At 40.0% G+C, this 14,019-nt stretch overlaps 2 protein-coding genes across 2 annotated transcripts; one reads left to right on the forward strand and one right to left on the reverse strand.

Moving 5' to 3' along the window:
* Positions 1-293: 293 nt before the first annotated feature.
* On the forward strand, positions 294-5,771 carry LOC112749153 (succinate dehydrogenase [ubiquinone] flavoprotein subunit, mitochondrial). The gene is made up of 16 exons (XM_025797420.2): positions 294-844; positions 1,080-1,247; positions 1,697-1,784; positions 2,089-2,235; positions 2,318-2,458; positions 2,725-2,810; positions 2,932-3,024; positions 3,119-3,182; positions 3,298-3,441; positions 3,783-3,970; positions 4,186-4,360; positions 4,440-4,610; positions 4,701-4,770; positions 4,867-4,987; positions 5,071-5,108; positions 5,473-5,771. The coding sequence occupies exons 1-16, from the start codon at positions 746-748 to the stop codon at positions 5,573-5,575; spliced, it is 1,896 nt and encodes a 631-aa protein (XP_025653205.1). The 5' UTR covers positions 294-745; the 3' UTR covers positions 5,576-5,771.
* Positions 5,772-7,254: 1,483 nt separating this feature from the next.
* LOC112749154 (uncharacterized) lies at positions 7,255-8,234 on the reverse strand. Its single transcript, XM_025797421.2, has 3 exons — positions 7,972-8,234; positions 7,717-7,850; positions 7,255-7,596 (listed from the first exon to the last, which is right to left on the reverse strand). The coding sequence occupies exons 1-3, from the start codon at positions 8,175-8,177 to the stop codon at positions 7,523-7,525; spliced, it is 414 nt and encodes a 137-aa protein (XP_025653206.1). The 5' UTR covers positions 8,178-8,234; the 3' UTR covers positions 7,255-7,522.
* Positions 8,235-14,019: the final 5,785 nt, after the last annotated feature.

Consider the following 14,019-nt stretch of genomic DNA (forward strand, 5'->3'; position numbering starts at 1 on the left):
ACATAATATGTTACATTTTTATTAATCAAATTATTATAATTCAAATTAATCTTAACAAAAGAATTTAAAATTATATTTCAATCTTATCACATGACACGGGCTATTACACTTGTTACATTTAGTAAAATCCAATTTTGCTCACGCCAAAAAAAATGTTTATCACGCCGCTTAAACAGTTAAACCACTCCTAATTGGCTATTTAATTTCATCCTAATCAATGACACGGTGCATTAAATAAGAATATTATATCCAATAAAATGAAAATAATGCATTTGAAGATGCACACGCCATCTACACATGAATCGTGGCCTAAAAACGAACACAAAGTCCTTAGAGCTCGGTGCAGACATGGAACAATAGCAGTCGCAGACATGAAAATTTTGGAAAAAAAAAGTATAATCCAGAATGAAATCAACAAACAAATGTAGTTAGGCTAATGAATTGAGTAATGATCGAATTAGTGGCACTTAATGAGAGTCAAGATTGATAGTGCTATTTCTTCGCATGTATGAAGCTGTACACGTATCACTTGGCAGCGCCGTGAAAACATGCCCCACAAGTCACAGAGCACAACCCCCATGCATATATAGCAAGAGAAAAAGGAAAAGCAAGAGGAATTGGTTAAAATAAAATAAACGCAAACCAAGGGTTGGGGGACTTATATAGGCGCACGCCGAGACATAATTCACATCTCAGAGTTTCCATACTCCGAAATCGAATAAGTTGCATACATTGAGCTGCGGAAATGTGGCGGTGCGTCGCTCGTCGACTTCGTGTTCCTCCACCCTCCGACGGATCCACACCTAATCACTCTCTTAGATCTCACTTTTCTAGATTCTTCTCTGTAAGATTTCTATCTCCTTACTCTCTTTTAGGTTTTCTGTGTTTCATTTTTCCTTTACTTGATTAATCACTTCAGCTGTTCCTTTTTAACATATCCCTCCTTTTTTTGACCTATTTCATCTGTTTGATTTTGTTTCCAGCTTTGCGTCAGCTGGATTTGATTTTATTGTATTTTTTTGTTATCTATTTGATTTGATTTGCTGAAACCGAATCGATTTGTTATTTTTGTTGTGTAGAGCGGAGAGAACTCGTCGTACACGGTGGTGGATCATAAGTATGATGCTGTTGTGGTAGGTGCTGGTGGCGCTGGGTTGAGAGCTGCTATTGGACTTTCCGAGCATGGATTCAACACTGCTTGCATCACCAAGCTCTTCCCAACTCGTTCTCACACTGTTGCAGCTCAGGTATCACGTACTTGATCCTTTGCCAGCTCCTTTTCGCATTTGTTTTTTAAGACAAGTCTCCACTGCATTGGTATTATGATATTGGTCTTTTATATGAGTTCTCTGTGTGATTTGTTCCGGTGAGTTGGAGATTATTATTGTGGCATCATTTCATCCTTGTTTTACACTTCATAGCAATTTTTGATGGACGACACTTTATAGCATAGATTGCTGTTATAAATGATGCACGGGGATTCAATCAACTATGTGTCAACTGTACTTTGATGCTTTGAAAAATAACTTGATTTTGAAATTATCCAATAGCATCTTTTCTTGTCTGATGTACAATTATGAAATAAAATGTATTTGATGACACACCAAAGTATCTAAAGTTGACATCATTAATCAAGCATTCTTGCTTGGTGTATATACTAGCAGTACTAATTCATAAGAATAAAAAATCTGTATAGGGCGGTATAAATGCTGCATTGGGAAATATGACTGAAGATGACTGGAGGTGGCACATGTATGACACTGTCAAGGGAAGTGATTGGCTAGGTATACACTCCTGTTCTCGGAAGTTTTTTATATTCATTATATCCTATGAAGTTTAAATGATTAAACAGTTTGTTCTTACAAATATCACTGCATGCTGGGATTCATTTGCCTTTAGAAAAAAGTTCTTTCTCCTATGGAGAAGATAGGTCCTCTTGTTGTTTTCTTAAAATCCTCAAAAGAACTTTAGCTGTTTTCTACAAGAATCCTTAGGTGCTTGTGCAACCATGAGAACATAAGAATAAACATTTTCTTTTGGTATGCTTTTTCATTTCTTGATTCTCAATGCAAGCTCTATGTTCTACAGGAGATCAAGATGCCATCCAGTATATGTGTAGGGAAGCACCAAAAGCAGTCATTGAGCTTGAGAATTATGGATTACCATTTTCCCGTACAGAGGATGGAAAAATATATCAGCGTGCATTTGGTGGTCAAAGCTTGAACTTTGGAAAGGGTAAATTCATTTTGGAGTATGGTTGGCTTTTTTACTTTTGAGAAGAGTTCTGACCTGGAATTCCTTTGTTGCCATGATACAGGTGGTCAAGCCTACCGATGTGCATGTGCCGCTGATCGAACTGGACATGCTTTGTTGCACACTCTTTATGGCCAGGCTATGAGACATAATACACAGTTTTTTGTGGAGTATTTTGCATTGGACCTTATAATGAATAGTGACGGTGAGTTGTTGCTGAAAACAAGTTTGTTTTATGTATTTCACCATCAATGAACATTTCAGGGCCTTAGTGTTCATTAGGCCATATGAGCAATTTTTATACGTGTGACAAAACTTGTTCTCTATGCATTGTATATCTTATTTAACTCTTGTTAGCGATGTTAATTGCTTTCTCAAACATATATGAGGTGGTGAAAAAAAGTGGACAACATTAAATTTTTGTTTTGAAGGTGGTGGTAAACTTAACCAATTTCCCTATTGGATATGTAGGAAGTTGCCAAGGAGTAATTGCCTTGAATTTGGAGGACGGAACATTACATCGGTTTCAAGCTGCTTCAACAATTTTGGCAACAGGGGTAACATGTCTTTTTCAAGATATTTGATACGGATTTTCTTTATTTTTTTTTATAAAAGAAGAAATACGGTGTACTTCACTCATTATGGATACATGAGATCTTTTGTTTTGATTTGCTTCAGGGTTATGGTAGAGCATATTTTTCCGCAACCTCTGCACATACATGTACTGGAGATGGTAATGCCATGGTTGCACGTGCTGGACTCCCTCTCGAGGTTCTTCCCCGCCTTTTTTCCTTCTGTACTTTGTAATATTTATCATATGTTGTTTGTCTTAATCATTTACATTCTTTCATTGTAAACTCTGCAGGATTTGGAGTTTGTGCAGTTTCACCCAACAGGTATATATGGAGCAGGTTGCCTTATCACAGAAGGTTGGTAGTTTAAGTTATATTTGCAACCTTGAGTTTCTTTATATTGTACCTCAAAATGTGCCTTATCCAATTACGTTGGAATAGTGTGTTTCTCATCATATTTTTGAAACTTTAGGTTCCCGGGGTGAAGGTGGAATTCTAAGAAATAGTGAAGGTGAGCGATTTATGGAACGATATGCTCCCACTGCAAAGGATCTTGCATCAAGAGATGTAGTTTCAAGATCAATGACTATGGAGATTCGGGAAGGTCGTGGTGTAGGTATGGTGGATTCATATTGATTTATCCATGTTTCACTATAAACTGTTCATTAATATATAAGAAGTCCGAGTCCTGCCATACTATCACAGTATTACTTGAGGGGTACCCTGTTTTAAGCATAATGATTTGTATAAACTAAATGCCAGGTTTTCTTCAATCTTTTCTAGAGGGTCATCTTTTTTTTTTTCCATTCCTAATAAACAAATGAATTATTCATGAGAATCATGACCTTGATATTTTTTATCGGGAATTAGAAAATAATTTTTCTTCTGTTTTAGTTAGATAGTTTAATGTTCTTTTTCTTCTTAATTAAGCTTATTAATTGTAAAAATTATTTGTAGGACCCTTGAAAGATCACATCTATCTCCACTTGAATCACTTACCCCCAGATGTGCTCAAGGAGAGACTTCCTGGAATATCGGAAACAGCTGCTATTTTTGCTGGTGTGGATGTTACAAAGGAACCCATTCCTGTTTTGCCCACTGTGCATTATAACATGGGTGGTATACCTACAAACTATCATGGAGAGGTATGAAGTTAAAATAATCAGTTTTTGAGTATGACTTCTAATTGAAATATTGAAATTTTGAAATATATCAAGTAAAAAAGAAAAGAACCATGGATAATTATTCATACTATCCTGGCTACATATTGATTACTGGTATATCTACACACGTTATTGCTTGGGTTTGTTAGGACAATGATATCCATATCATTTGCGATGATCTTATGCCAATTATGCAGGTGGTTACCATTAAAGGTGACAACCCAGATGCAGTAGTTCCTGGATTGATGGCTGCTGGAGAAGCAGCTTGTGCGTCGGTGCATGGAGCCAATAGGCTTGGTGCCAATTCGCTTCTGGATATTGTAGTTTTTGGCAGAGCTTGTGCAAATAGGGTTGCAGAAATCCATAGGCCAGGCAAGATTCTTTATCTGTAATGGGCTGTGCGACTTTGCACTGAATTGAATCTAATACTTCAACAATTTTACATGCACAGGAGAAAAACAAAAACCTTTAGAGAGTGACGCTGGTCAGAAAACAATTGCCTGGCTGGACAAGTTGAGAAATTCAAATGGTTCATTGCCAACAGCGAAAATTAGGTTAAATATGCAACGGATAATGCAAAATAATGCTGCTGTATTCCGTACACAAGACACATTAGCAGAAGGTAAATCCATTTTCTCGCCAGTTGTGTTCTATAGTGTGCAAGGCCTGTGTTGATATCTTCGTCCTCTGAACTTTATTTCATGCGTTCTAGGTTGCCAATTAATTGATAAAGCGTGGGAGAGCTTCCATGATGTCAAGTTAGAGGACCGGAGTTTAATTTGGTAAAATTGTTTTTCCAAATATTGAATATTTCTGAATTCTTATATTTCTAAGGACCTGCTTGTTCATTGTAAAATTTATTCGTTAAACATACACAGGAACTCCGACCTGATTGAGACTATTGAGTTGGAAAACCTTTTGATTAATGCCTGCATCACAATGCACTCAGCTGAAGCCAGGAAAGAAAGCAGAGGAGCTCATGCCCGTGAGGATTTCACGGTTGGTTTCCTTTTCTCTCGTGTTGTTGACGAATATTATAAAGATGAAGAATGTAACTGAATTTCTTGCTTTCTATTGTGCAGAAAAGAGATGATGAGAACTGGATGAAACACACTTTGGGGTAAGTTGTTTGCCAATACTGCAACTTTTCTCTCTACAGATTTTCTGTTCATGGGAGTAGGAACTTAAGTAGAGATGAAGTCGTGTCTCATTTCTAGTAGGAACCTTGAATCTACTGGCCTTATTTGGTTTGAGGAGAAGTGGAAAACAACATCTGCAGTTAACTAGTGGGAACTAAATAGAATGTGCAATGGCTAGGTTTCATTACGCATCAGTAGGGAAAACTATTCACCTTGATCGTAAAAGTAAACTATATTTGGGCTTGAAATAAGGGTGTTGCAATTATCAAGAAACCATTCTAAAAGTTTGAGTCGAGTTCGCTAACATGAATTTGGTGTGATGACTCTTACTGCATCAATTTGCAGGTATTGGGAGAAGGAGAAGGTCCGGTTGGACTACAGGCCGGTGCACATGAATACACTAGATGATGAGGTTGAGTCATTCCCTCCCAAAGCTCGTGTGTATTAATTTACTTGTTTTTGTGGACGGTTTAGGCGTATTTGCTCCACCGAGGAATGACTGGTGCAACTTGAAAAAAGATGCAATAAATCGTCGTAGATGCTTGTTGATTTTTTATGATAATTGTTGCATTATTCATCGATGCGGCATCCGCAGTAGACACTGTATTTGTAGCAGAAAATAATAGCAAATACAATTCCAGTTACTGGTTTTGTAGGTGGATAATAAGTTTTCGAGTGTATATGGCCTGCCAAATGACGCTTCAGCACGTTTTTGGTTGCTATCATGGCTCCCTAAACTTGTAGCATTTCCTTACAAGTGACGCTACATTTTAACCAGTTTTGTTCAACTCCCTAGAAACTTCTAATTGAAGACTTAAAAGTTAAAACAAGTTCTACATGCGTTTTTCTCCAAGTCTAAAGCGGAATGGGATATGCGATGAACCGTATGAACCTGGTTTTAATCTGCTCCGATTATAGAACTTTATATTTTTAATATTGAGGTAGTAATGATGTTTTTTTAAAATGGAGATTATTAGGGTATTATTCTGGTAGTTCGATTTTTAGAGGCACACAAATCGAACTTAAAAAAAATGTAATATTTTTCACAATTTTAAAAAATATCAAAAATTTAAAGTATATTATTACTTTTATTTCCATAACCAAAAAAAAAAAAATAGCCCCGATTATAACTTGAAAGCAAAGAAATGCCTGCAAACATTTTACTTTTTTCCTCTTGGGTTCCACATTTGGCAACTACTCCCATGAAGATGGCAAAAACATCTTCTCATGATGATCCTTGTTCAAAAAGTGTAACTTATTTATTTAGCAACATTTTAAATAAAAGTAACACTTTTACTTCAAATCAAATCAAGCCCTACAATCTATCATCCAATGGTCAAAATGATGTATCTTCACATGATGATAATCATTAAATCTTCATTGGAGTAGCCACCTCCACATTTTGTGACTAGTATTGAGTAGGAAATATATACAATTTGAGAACATCTCAATTTTCAAACGAAGCAAGCCCATGCCATAAAATGAAATATCTGATTGTCGGACAAAAGCCTGTAGCATACCAAAACGAGTGCTCTCCTATTCCGAACAGCCGAGACAGCTATGGATTCACCGCCCCTGTGGGGATGGAGGGGGATGGAGGGAAAGAAGCTTTTGAGAATTCTAAGAGGTCACTTAGAGGTGGTCATGGCGAGGCGGCCGAAGATACGGCTCCTGGGATAGAATGCGCCGCAACATCCGCGATTAAACTTGTATTCAAGTTTCCTGAACTAGCATATGATCATATGCCTATGCCTATGCCCTTCCCAAAGTGGCTACTATTTTCCCGTTGACAAGCCGGATTGGCCAAATATGACGAGTAGAGATAGAGACAGTAAGGTCGCAGCAACTTCGAAAAATTTTAATCACGTACAATTTTGTTCGTCATTTCAGTATAATGCACGACATTTATTTATTCTTTATTTTTCTCCTTTCGCTCCTTCATACTCTTAAGATCATAGATTCATAACTAAAATCAAACCGGAAAAATAAAAAAGAAAGAGATGGAGGTGTTGAACATCCTGCATGCCATAAATGTGCAATATACAGAAGATAACAGTCCATTAATTTATACTCATAAAATGTTATTTGTAAATCAAAATCGACTACAAAAATCAGCCAATAATAATATACAGAAGATAACAGTCCATTAATTTATGCTCATAAAATGTTATTTGTAAATCAAAATCGACTACAAAAATCAACCGCTAACATATTAGTGTATAAATACATGATTTAATTTATTTTTAATATTTATTTATATTCCAACCTATATTTTATTTGACAATGTACACATAACTCTATAATTAAAAGAGAAAGCAGAGCAAGAAAAGAAGCCAAGTCGAGGAGAGCTCGAAACATGAAAATAGAAGCTTGAAGTACAAAAAAGATGAATAAACTAGGAGTTGGCGCTAGGTTGATGCCTCCCTTTTTCCTTCTCCTTCACCTCACTCCCCTGCGTCTTGTCATAACCTTCACAAACATCAGTAGAGGACACAAATCATTTTCATTAACAAATATTCAATAAGCAACGCAATCAAAACCAACAAAAAGCTACGGTTCATATATAAATATAGCAGGCTATTATCAAACCTGGGTGGTTTTCATGGATGAACTTATCCGTCTCAGTCTTGGGAAGAGATTGGTTCCCACCGTAAGTTCCTCCAAATCCTTCTTCATCGCACCTCGTAGCATACGCTTCCCCAAACGGATGAGACATCACATCCCTTTAATCCACGTACACATCAATATATATAATCTCATCGATATACAAATTATTTAAATTAAAGCCAAATAATTTTCAATAATCTATTCAGATCATATTATTATAATATTATTTGAACTAACCCGTGATCGGTAGTTGCAGCAGCTTCCTCGCTTGGGTTCTGATCTTTCTTCTTGTCCATGTTATGATCACTATGACCAGTTTCTGCTTCTGGGCGGGTACAAAATCTAACGACAGAAACTTCCCGACCACGGTTGCAAGAGAGAGATCGTGGTACTGATGAAGCCGCAGGTGAATACGTCAGAACCGTCTTGATAGTGTGAAGCATGTTTATTTTTTCTTGTGCGCATACATGTTAGAAACTTATAGCAGAGTGCAGAGTGCAGAGTGTTAGACTTTGGTTGTTGGTATAAGTGCGTTTCAGGAAAATCTAGTATGTTCATGACAAGACACGTGGTGCAATTTGACGCGTGTCCTTAACATAAACCCTTGCGTGGTTGCATGCTCTCCAATTTTCAACTGAGCCACTGCCACGTTCTACTGAGTGCTGAAGTAGCATCTCCCAGGTGTAAGGATAATTTTTTTTTATTTAAGTGCATTAAGGCGGTTACACCGATCTTTAAGAATAGATTGTTCTTGAATTGTTGCACTGGTCATCGTTGGTTGCACATCCCAAAGATGATCACAGATTCACAGTTATTTTTCAATGTTAATTTTTAACGTGTGGTGGTCAAGGATATAGTCTTGATTTTTTTTTTCTATAATGAAAGATCAAAGATATGATATAATCTTGACCTCGAGGAAGGTCTAAGAGGTTTGGTTTACGCAATATCCTATTCTATTTTTTATTGCATAGGTTTGGGATTTTCAAACTAAGAATACTATAAATAAAAAGTTAAAATAAAAAGTATAAATATAAATTTCATTTTTTTACATTAAATTAAATATGTTTTGTCAAGGATATTTTTCGAATTATAGCTCGTCAGATTTGTTATTGCTGCTTGATAAACATTTCTACGTTTATGGCACAACAGAAATAGGAGATCCGCGCAGCTAACTCTGACTTGGACATAGAACCTACAAAAAGGATTTCGACACTCAAATTAATAATATATCTCTTAAAATAAAAGTAAGTAAACTAAAATATTAAAATTGTGATTTGTTCACCGATCCTATCTTTTAGCCTTGTTAGTACTACTATTTATCATTGTTTAAGGTAATCGATCTCTTGTTATTATTTTCAAGTTTTGGTGCAAGTCTGAGAGAGGTAGAGGCCGTTTTTTTACTAGACAGATCTTTATTTAAAATATTTTGAATAAGAATTCAAGGTATAACCGTCTTCATTCGAGTTATAAAGATTAAGGAACACAACTCCCAAGCTTAACTTGCCGAACCGTACCTTCTTGTTAGCAACTTGAGCTTTTATTGAAGTATTGTACTTTGGATTAACCTTATCTTCTGAGCCCCCCAAACTCCATGCGCGATGTTTTGGTTGGCAGGGACAAACTTGGTTTTTAACCTATGCAATGTGAAAAGTGTGATGCTGTAATAAAAGTTTGTGCGGTTACTTCGAGAAGATCCTCACCGCACATCACAGTAGTAAATGAACAATTTCTAATCTAACGGTTACATAGTGGGAGAATGTGTGAAAGAGTTTGTTTGTTTTTTTTTATTACCTTCTGTTCATACCCTGGCCCAATAATAAAGGCCCAGAACCAAGCGAAAGGCCTAATCCAAAGGGTTGGGCCTCACCCAGTACCAATCTTCGTCTTAGGAAATCGGTACTCGCCACGACTTGCTCTAAAGAAGTTGGGAATGAGGGTTAGCTAGCAGATAAGCACTCATTTGAATGAATAACTGCCCCTAGAATCTCTCTAACCACTTCCACAAGCCATATCTTAACTTCCCTAAGATAAAGGGACGGTTAACACCCTAAAAAAGTGGCACTACTCCAACGATGGTTATTGGTTCACCACTATAAATACACTGACACTTCTCAGGTATCTCTAAGCCCAATACTCTCTAGACCTGCTCACACCCTTGCTGACTTAGGCATTGGAGTGTCTTTGCAAGTACCACCCCCCATTCTTTCGCACGCACAAGTCGGACGGAGGGCACCGAGTTGCAGATCCACTTGAAATCCTCCTCCTTCATACGTTTGGGCCAACCAACGCCGTCCAGCCCACTAATCTCCGGTTACCCATCGTAACATTGGCGCCGTTGCCGGGGACCCGAGAGATCAACCAGTGATGGCGGATAGATCCCCTGAAGAGGGTCATGTGGAGTCAGATTCTGAACAAGAGAATCTGGACACCGGAAATAAGGATGCAGACTTGACCCTTCACCAGGAAGCCAATGACCAACACAGGGAAGATACTTTCGGAATAAAAAATCCGAAGGTGAATTCTTCAGAAAGGCGCGAATCAGAGAAAGAGGGACCCTCCCATGCAACTGAGCTCATGGGATTAGTCCACAGTCGCCTCGAACAGTTAGAGCAGGAACGGGAGCGACAAAAGGAAACTGAAAAGAACCTATAAGAGGAGATGGAGCGACGAAAAGAGTTAGAAAGAAAACTCTTAAAGTTAGAATCCTCCCTCAAAGGTCGGAACTCCCGAGACGAACGAGAAGAACCACCACTAGGAGGGGAGGATCCTTTCAGCGAGGAGATAATGAGGGCAAAAGTTCCAAGGAACTTCAAAAGCCCCGATATGGACCTCTATGACGGAACCACGGATCCGAAGCATCACTTAAGCAATTTCAAAAGTCGGATGTACCTAGCTGATGCTTCCGACGCTACGCGATGCAAAGCTTTCCCGACCACCCTATCGAAAGCAGCGATGAAGTGGTTCGACAGCCTCCCTCCAAGGTCGGTCACCAGTTTCGAAGACCTCTCAAGGAAGTTCTTGATGAGGTTCTCCATCCAGAAAGATAAAGTGAAACATGCACCAAGCCTCCTGGGAATAAAACAGGAGGTCGGAGAATCCTTACGAGCCTATATGGAAAGGTTCAATAAAGCATGTTTAGAGATTCAAGACCTGCCCACCGAGGCAGTCATAATGGGATTAGTCAATGGACTCAGAGAAGGTCCCTTCTCACAGTCCATATCAAAAAGACACCCCATCTCCTTAAGTGATGTACAAGAAAGAGCTGAAAAGTACATCAACATGGAGGAAAATGCCAAGTTGAGAGACCTGAGTTGGCGACCCGGGCACCTTCCCTCAGCAAAAGAGAGGGAGAGGGAAACCAAGAAAAAGGAAGAACTCGGTCTCGATAGACCAAGAAAATATCACTCTTATACTCCTCTGAAAGTTTATATAGTGGATGTATACAGAGAGATTTGTAACACTGAAAGGTTACCACCCCCCAGACCCATTAAAAATAAAAAGGGGGGAGCCGCAGCGACTACTGTGAGTACCATAAAATATATGGCCACTCCACAAACGACTGCTACGACCTTAAAAATGTGATAGAAAAGCTGGCTAGAGAAGGTCAGCTTGACAGATATCTCATAGAAAGGTCGGACAGTCACGGCAAGAGAAAGCGAGACGATATGGATAGAAGAGACCCACCACCGCAGACTCCGGAGAGACATATCCATATGATCTCAGGGGGATTCGCGGGAGGGGGACTCACCAAATCTTCTCGCAAAAGGCATCTCAAGAGAGTATACCAGGTCGGAGGAGAGTCATCCGACCTCCCTACTATTTCATTCACAAAAGAAGATGGGCAAGGAATAACCCCTGGACACGATGATCCAGTGGTAATAACTATGATCCTAGCAAATGCCCATCTCCACAGAACCCTAGTAGACCAAGGAAGCTCAGCGGACATCCTTTTTAAGCCCGCTTTTGATAAACTAGGGTTGGATGAGAAAGAGTTGAGAGCTTACCCCGACACCTTATACGGACTAGGCGACACGCCAATAAAGCCACTGGGATTTTTGCCCCTCCACACCACTTTTGGAAAAGGGAAAAAATCAAAAACTCTGAGTATAGACTTCATAGTCATCGATGTAGGGTCAGCATATAACGCTTTAATCGGCAGAACTACCCTTAATCGATTCGGAGCGATGTTGTCCACTCCCCACCTTTGTATGAAATTTCCGACCTCAGCGGGAATAGCAACGGTAAGGGGAGACCAGAAATTGGCAAGGAAATGCTACAATGAAAGCCTAAACCTGAGAAAAAAAGGCAGGGAAGTTCATACAATAGAGCTCGGTGGAGCGAGGGCCAGAGGAGCTGCGTCCACAGCCGGGGGGAAAGACCGAGGAGATACAGGTCGGCGAAGAGAAAGGAAAAAATACTCACATAGGAGCCAACCTAGGGAAAACCCTAAAACAAAGGTTGACTAATCTCCTAAGAGATAACTCCGATCTCTTCGCCTGGAAGGCCTCCGACATGCCCGGGATAGACCCCGAGCTCATGTCCCATAAGCTCTCAGCCTACCCGGGATCCCGACCTATACAATAGAGAAGATGCAAGCTCGGCCCCGAACGAGCCCTAGTAGTAGAAGAGCAAGTACAGGCGCTCCTAGAAGCTGGCTTCATCAGAGAAGTCAAGTACCCAACATGGCTAGCCAATGTAGTGCTAGTCAAAAAACAAAATGGCAAATGGAGAATGTGTGTCGACTATACCGACCTAAATAAGGCATGTCCCAAGGATCCCTATCCGTTGCCAAGCATTGATACCCTAGTAGACTCCAGCTTGGGGTATCAATATTTATCATTCATGGACGCCTACTCGGGGTATAATCAAATCCCGATGTATGAGCTAGATCAGGAGAAGACATCATTCATCACACCCAGAGCTAATTTCTGCTACGTGGTCATGCCATTTGGACTGAAAAATGCAGGGGCCACATATCAGAGGTTGATGAATAAGGTGTTTGCCTCTCACCTAGGGAGCCTAATGGAAGTATACGTCGACGACATGCTGGTAAAGACCAAGAAAGAAGTCGACCTCTTACTTGACCTCTCACAAGTCTTTGACACCATAAGGTTGCACGGGATGAGGCTAAATCCCTCAAAGTGCGCCTTCGCGGTAGAGGCAGGAAAATTCCTAGGGTTTATGCTAACACAAAGAGGGATTGAAGCTAACCCCGATAAGTGTAGAGCTATCCTGGAGATGAAAAGCCCGACTTGTTTGAGAGAGGTCCAGCAACTGAATGGCCGACTTGCAGCCTCTCCAGATTTTTGGCAGGATCAGCACTAAAATCCCTTCCGCTGTTCTTCTTATTGAGAAAGGGATGTCAGTTCGAATGGACTCCTGAATGCGAGGAGGCATTCCAGGAGTTCAAGAGATTCTTGAGCCAACCTCCTATTCTAACTCGACCTGTAGCTGGAGAAGACCTCGTCCTATACCTATCTGTAGCAGACAAGGCCGTCTCATCGGCCCTGATAAGAGAAGACGAGGCCGGTCAGCACCCAGTATATTTCATCAGTAAAGTTCTACAAGGCCCTGAGCTAAGGTACCACAAACTAGAGAAGTTTGCCTACTCCTTAGTAGTAGCCTCGCGAAGGCTACGACCTTACTTTCAAACTCACACAATAAGAGTCCGCACGAACCAACCCATGAAGCAAATCCTCCAAAAGACGGATGTTGCAGGGAGAATGGTTCAATGGGCAATAGAGCTCTCCGAGTTCGACTTGAGATATGAAGCTCGGACGGCGATCAAAGGCCAGTGCCTCACCGACTTCATTGCAGAATACGCGGGAGATCAAGAGGAAAAACCAACTACATGGGAACTCTATGTAGATGGGTCCTCAAATAAAACAGGAAGCGGCGCATGCATAATATTGGTGGACGAAAGAGGAATCCAGATAGAGGTTTCCCTCAAATTTGAATTTCTGGCTTCAAATAATCAGGCAGAGTACGAAGCCCTGATTGCTGGATTGAAGCTGGCGGAAGAAGTCGGTGCCACAAAGGTGATGGTATACAGCGACTCACAAGTGGTGACCTCCCAGATAAGTGGAGAATATCAGGCAAAAGATCCAAATATGAAGAGGTACTTGGAAAAAACCCTGGAACACCTTCGGTGCTTTGCAGAAACCGAGGTAAGACACATAACTCGGGATCTAAACGGCAGAGCAGACGCCCTATCCAAGCTAGCAAATACCAAGCCAGGAGGGAATAACAGAAGCCTGATCCAAGAAACTCTCCAGGAACCCTCCG

The sequence above is a fragment of the Arachis hypogaea genome, chromosome 15 (assembly GCF_003086295.3).
Source record: "Arachis hypogaea cultivar Tifrunner chromosome 15, arahy.Tifrunner.gnm2.J5K5, whole genome shotgun sequence".
NCBI classification, from domain to species: domain Eukaryota; kingdom Viridiplantae; phylum Streptophyta; class Magnoliopsida; order Fabales; family Fabaceae; genus Arachis; species Arachis hypogaea.

What these genes read in the sequence shown, in the direction of transcription:
- LOC112749153 (XM_025797420.2), top strand. Translation starts at nt 746, where the DNA reads ATGTGGCGGTGCGTCGCTCGTCGACTTCGTGTTCCTCCACCCTCCGAC. An exon ending in ACTTTTCTAGATTCTTCTCT is followed by an intron (nt 845 to 1,079) that starts GTAAGATTTCTA and finishes TTTGTTGTGTAG; the next exon opens with AGCGGAGAGAACTCGTCGTA. An exon ending in CAACAATTTTGGCAACAGGG is followed by an intron (nt 2,811 to 2,931) that starts GTAACATGTCTT and finishes GATTTGCTTCAG; the next exon opens with GGTTATGGTAGAGCATATTT.
- LOC112749154 (XM_025797421.2), bottom strand. Translation starts at nt 8,177, where the DNA reads ATGCTTCACACTATCAAGACGGTTCTGACGTATTCACCTGCGGCTTCA. An exon ending in GCTGCAACTACCGATCACGG is followed by an intron (nt 7,851 to 7,971) that starts GTTAGTTCAAAT and finishes CGTGGATTAAAG; the next exon opens with GGATGTGATGTCTCATCCGT. An exon ending in CATCCATGAAAACCACCCAG is followed by an intron (nt 7,597 to 7,716) that starts GTTTGATAATAG and finishes ATGTTTGTGAAG; the next exon opens with GTTATGACAAGACGCAGGGG.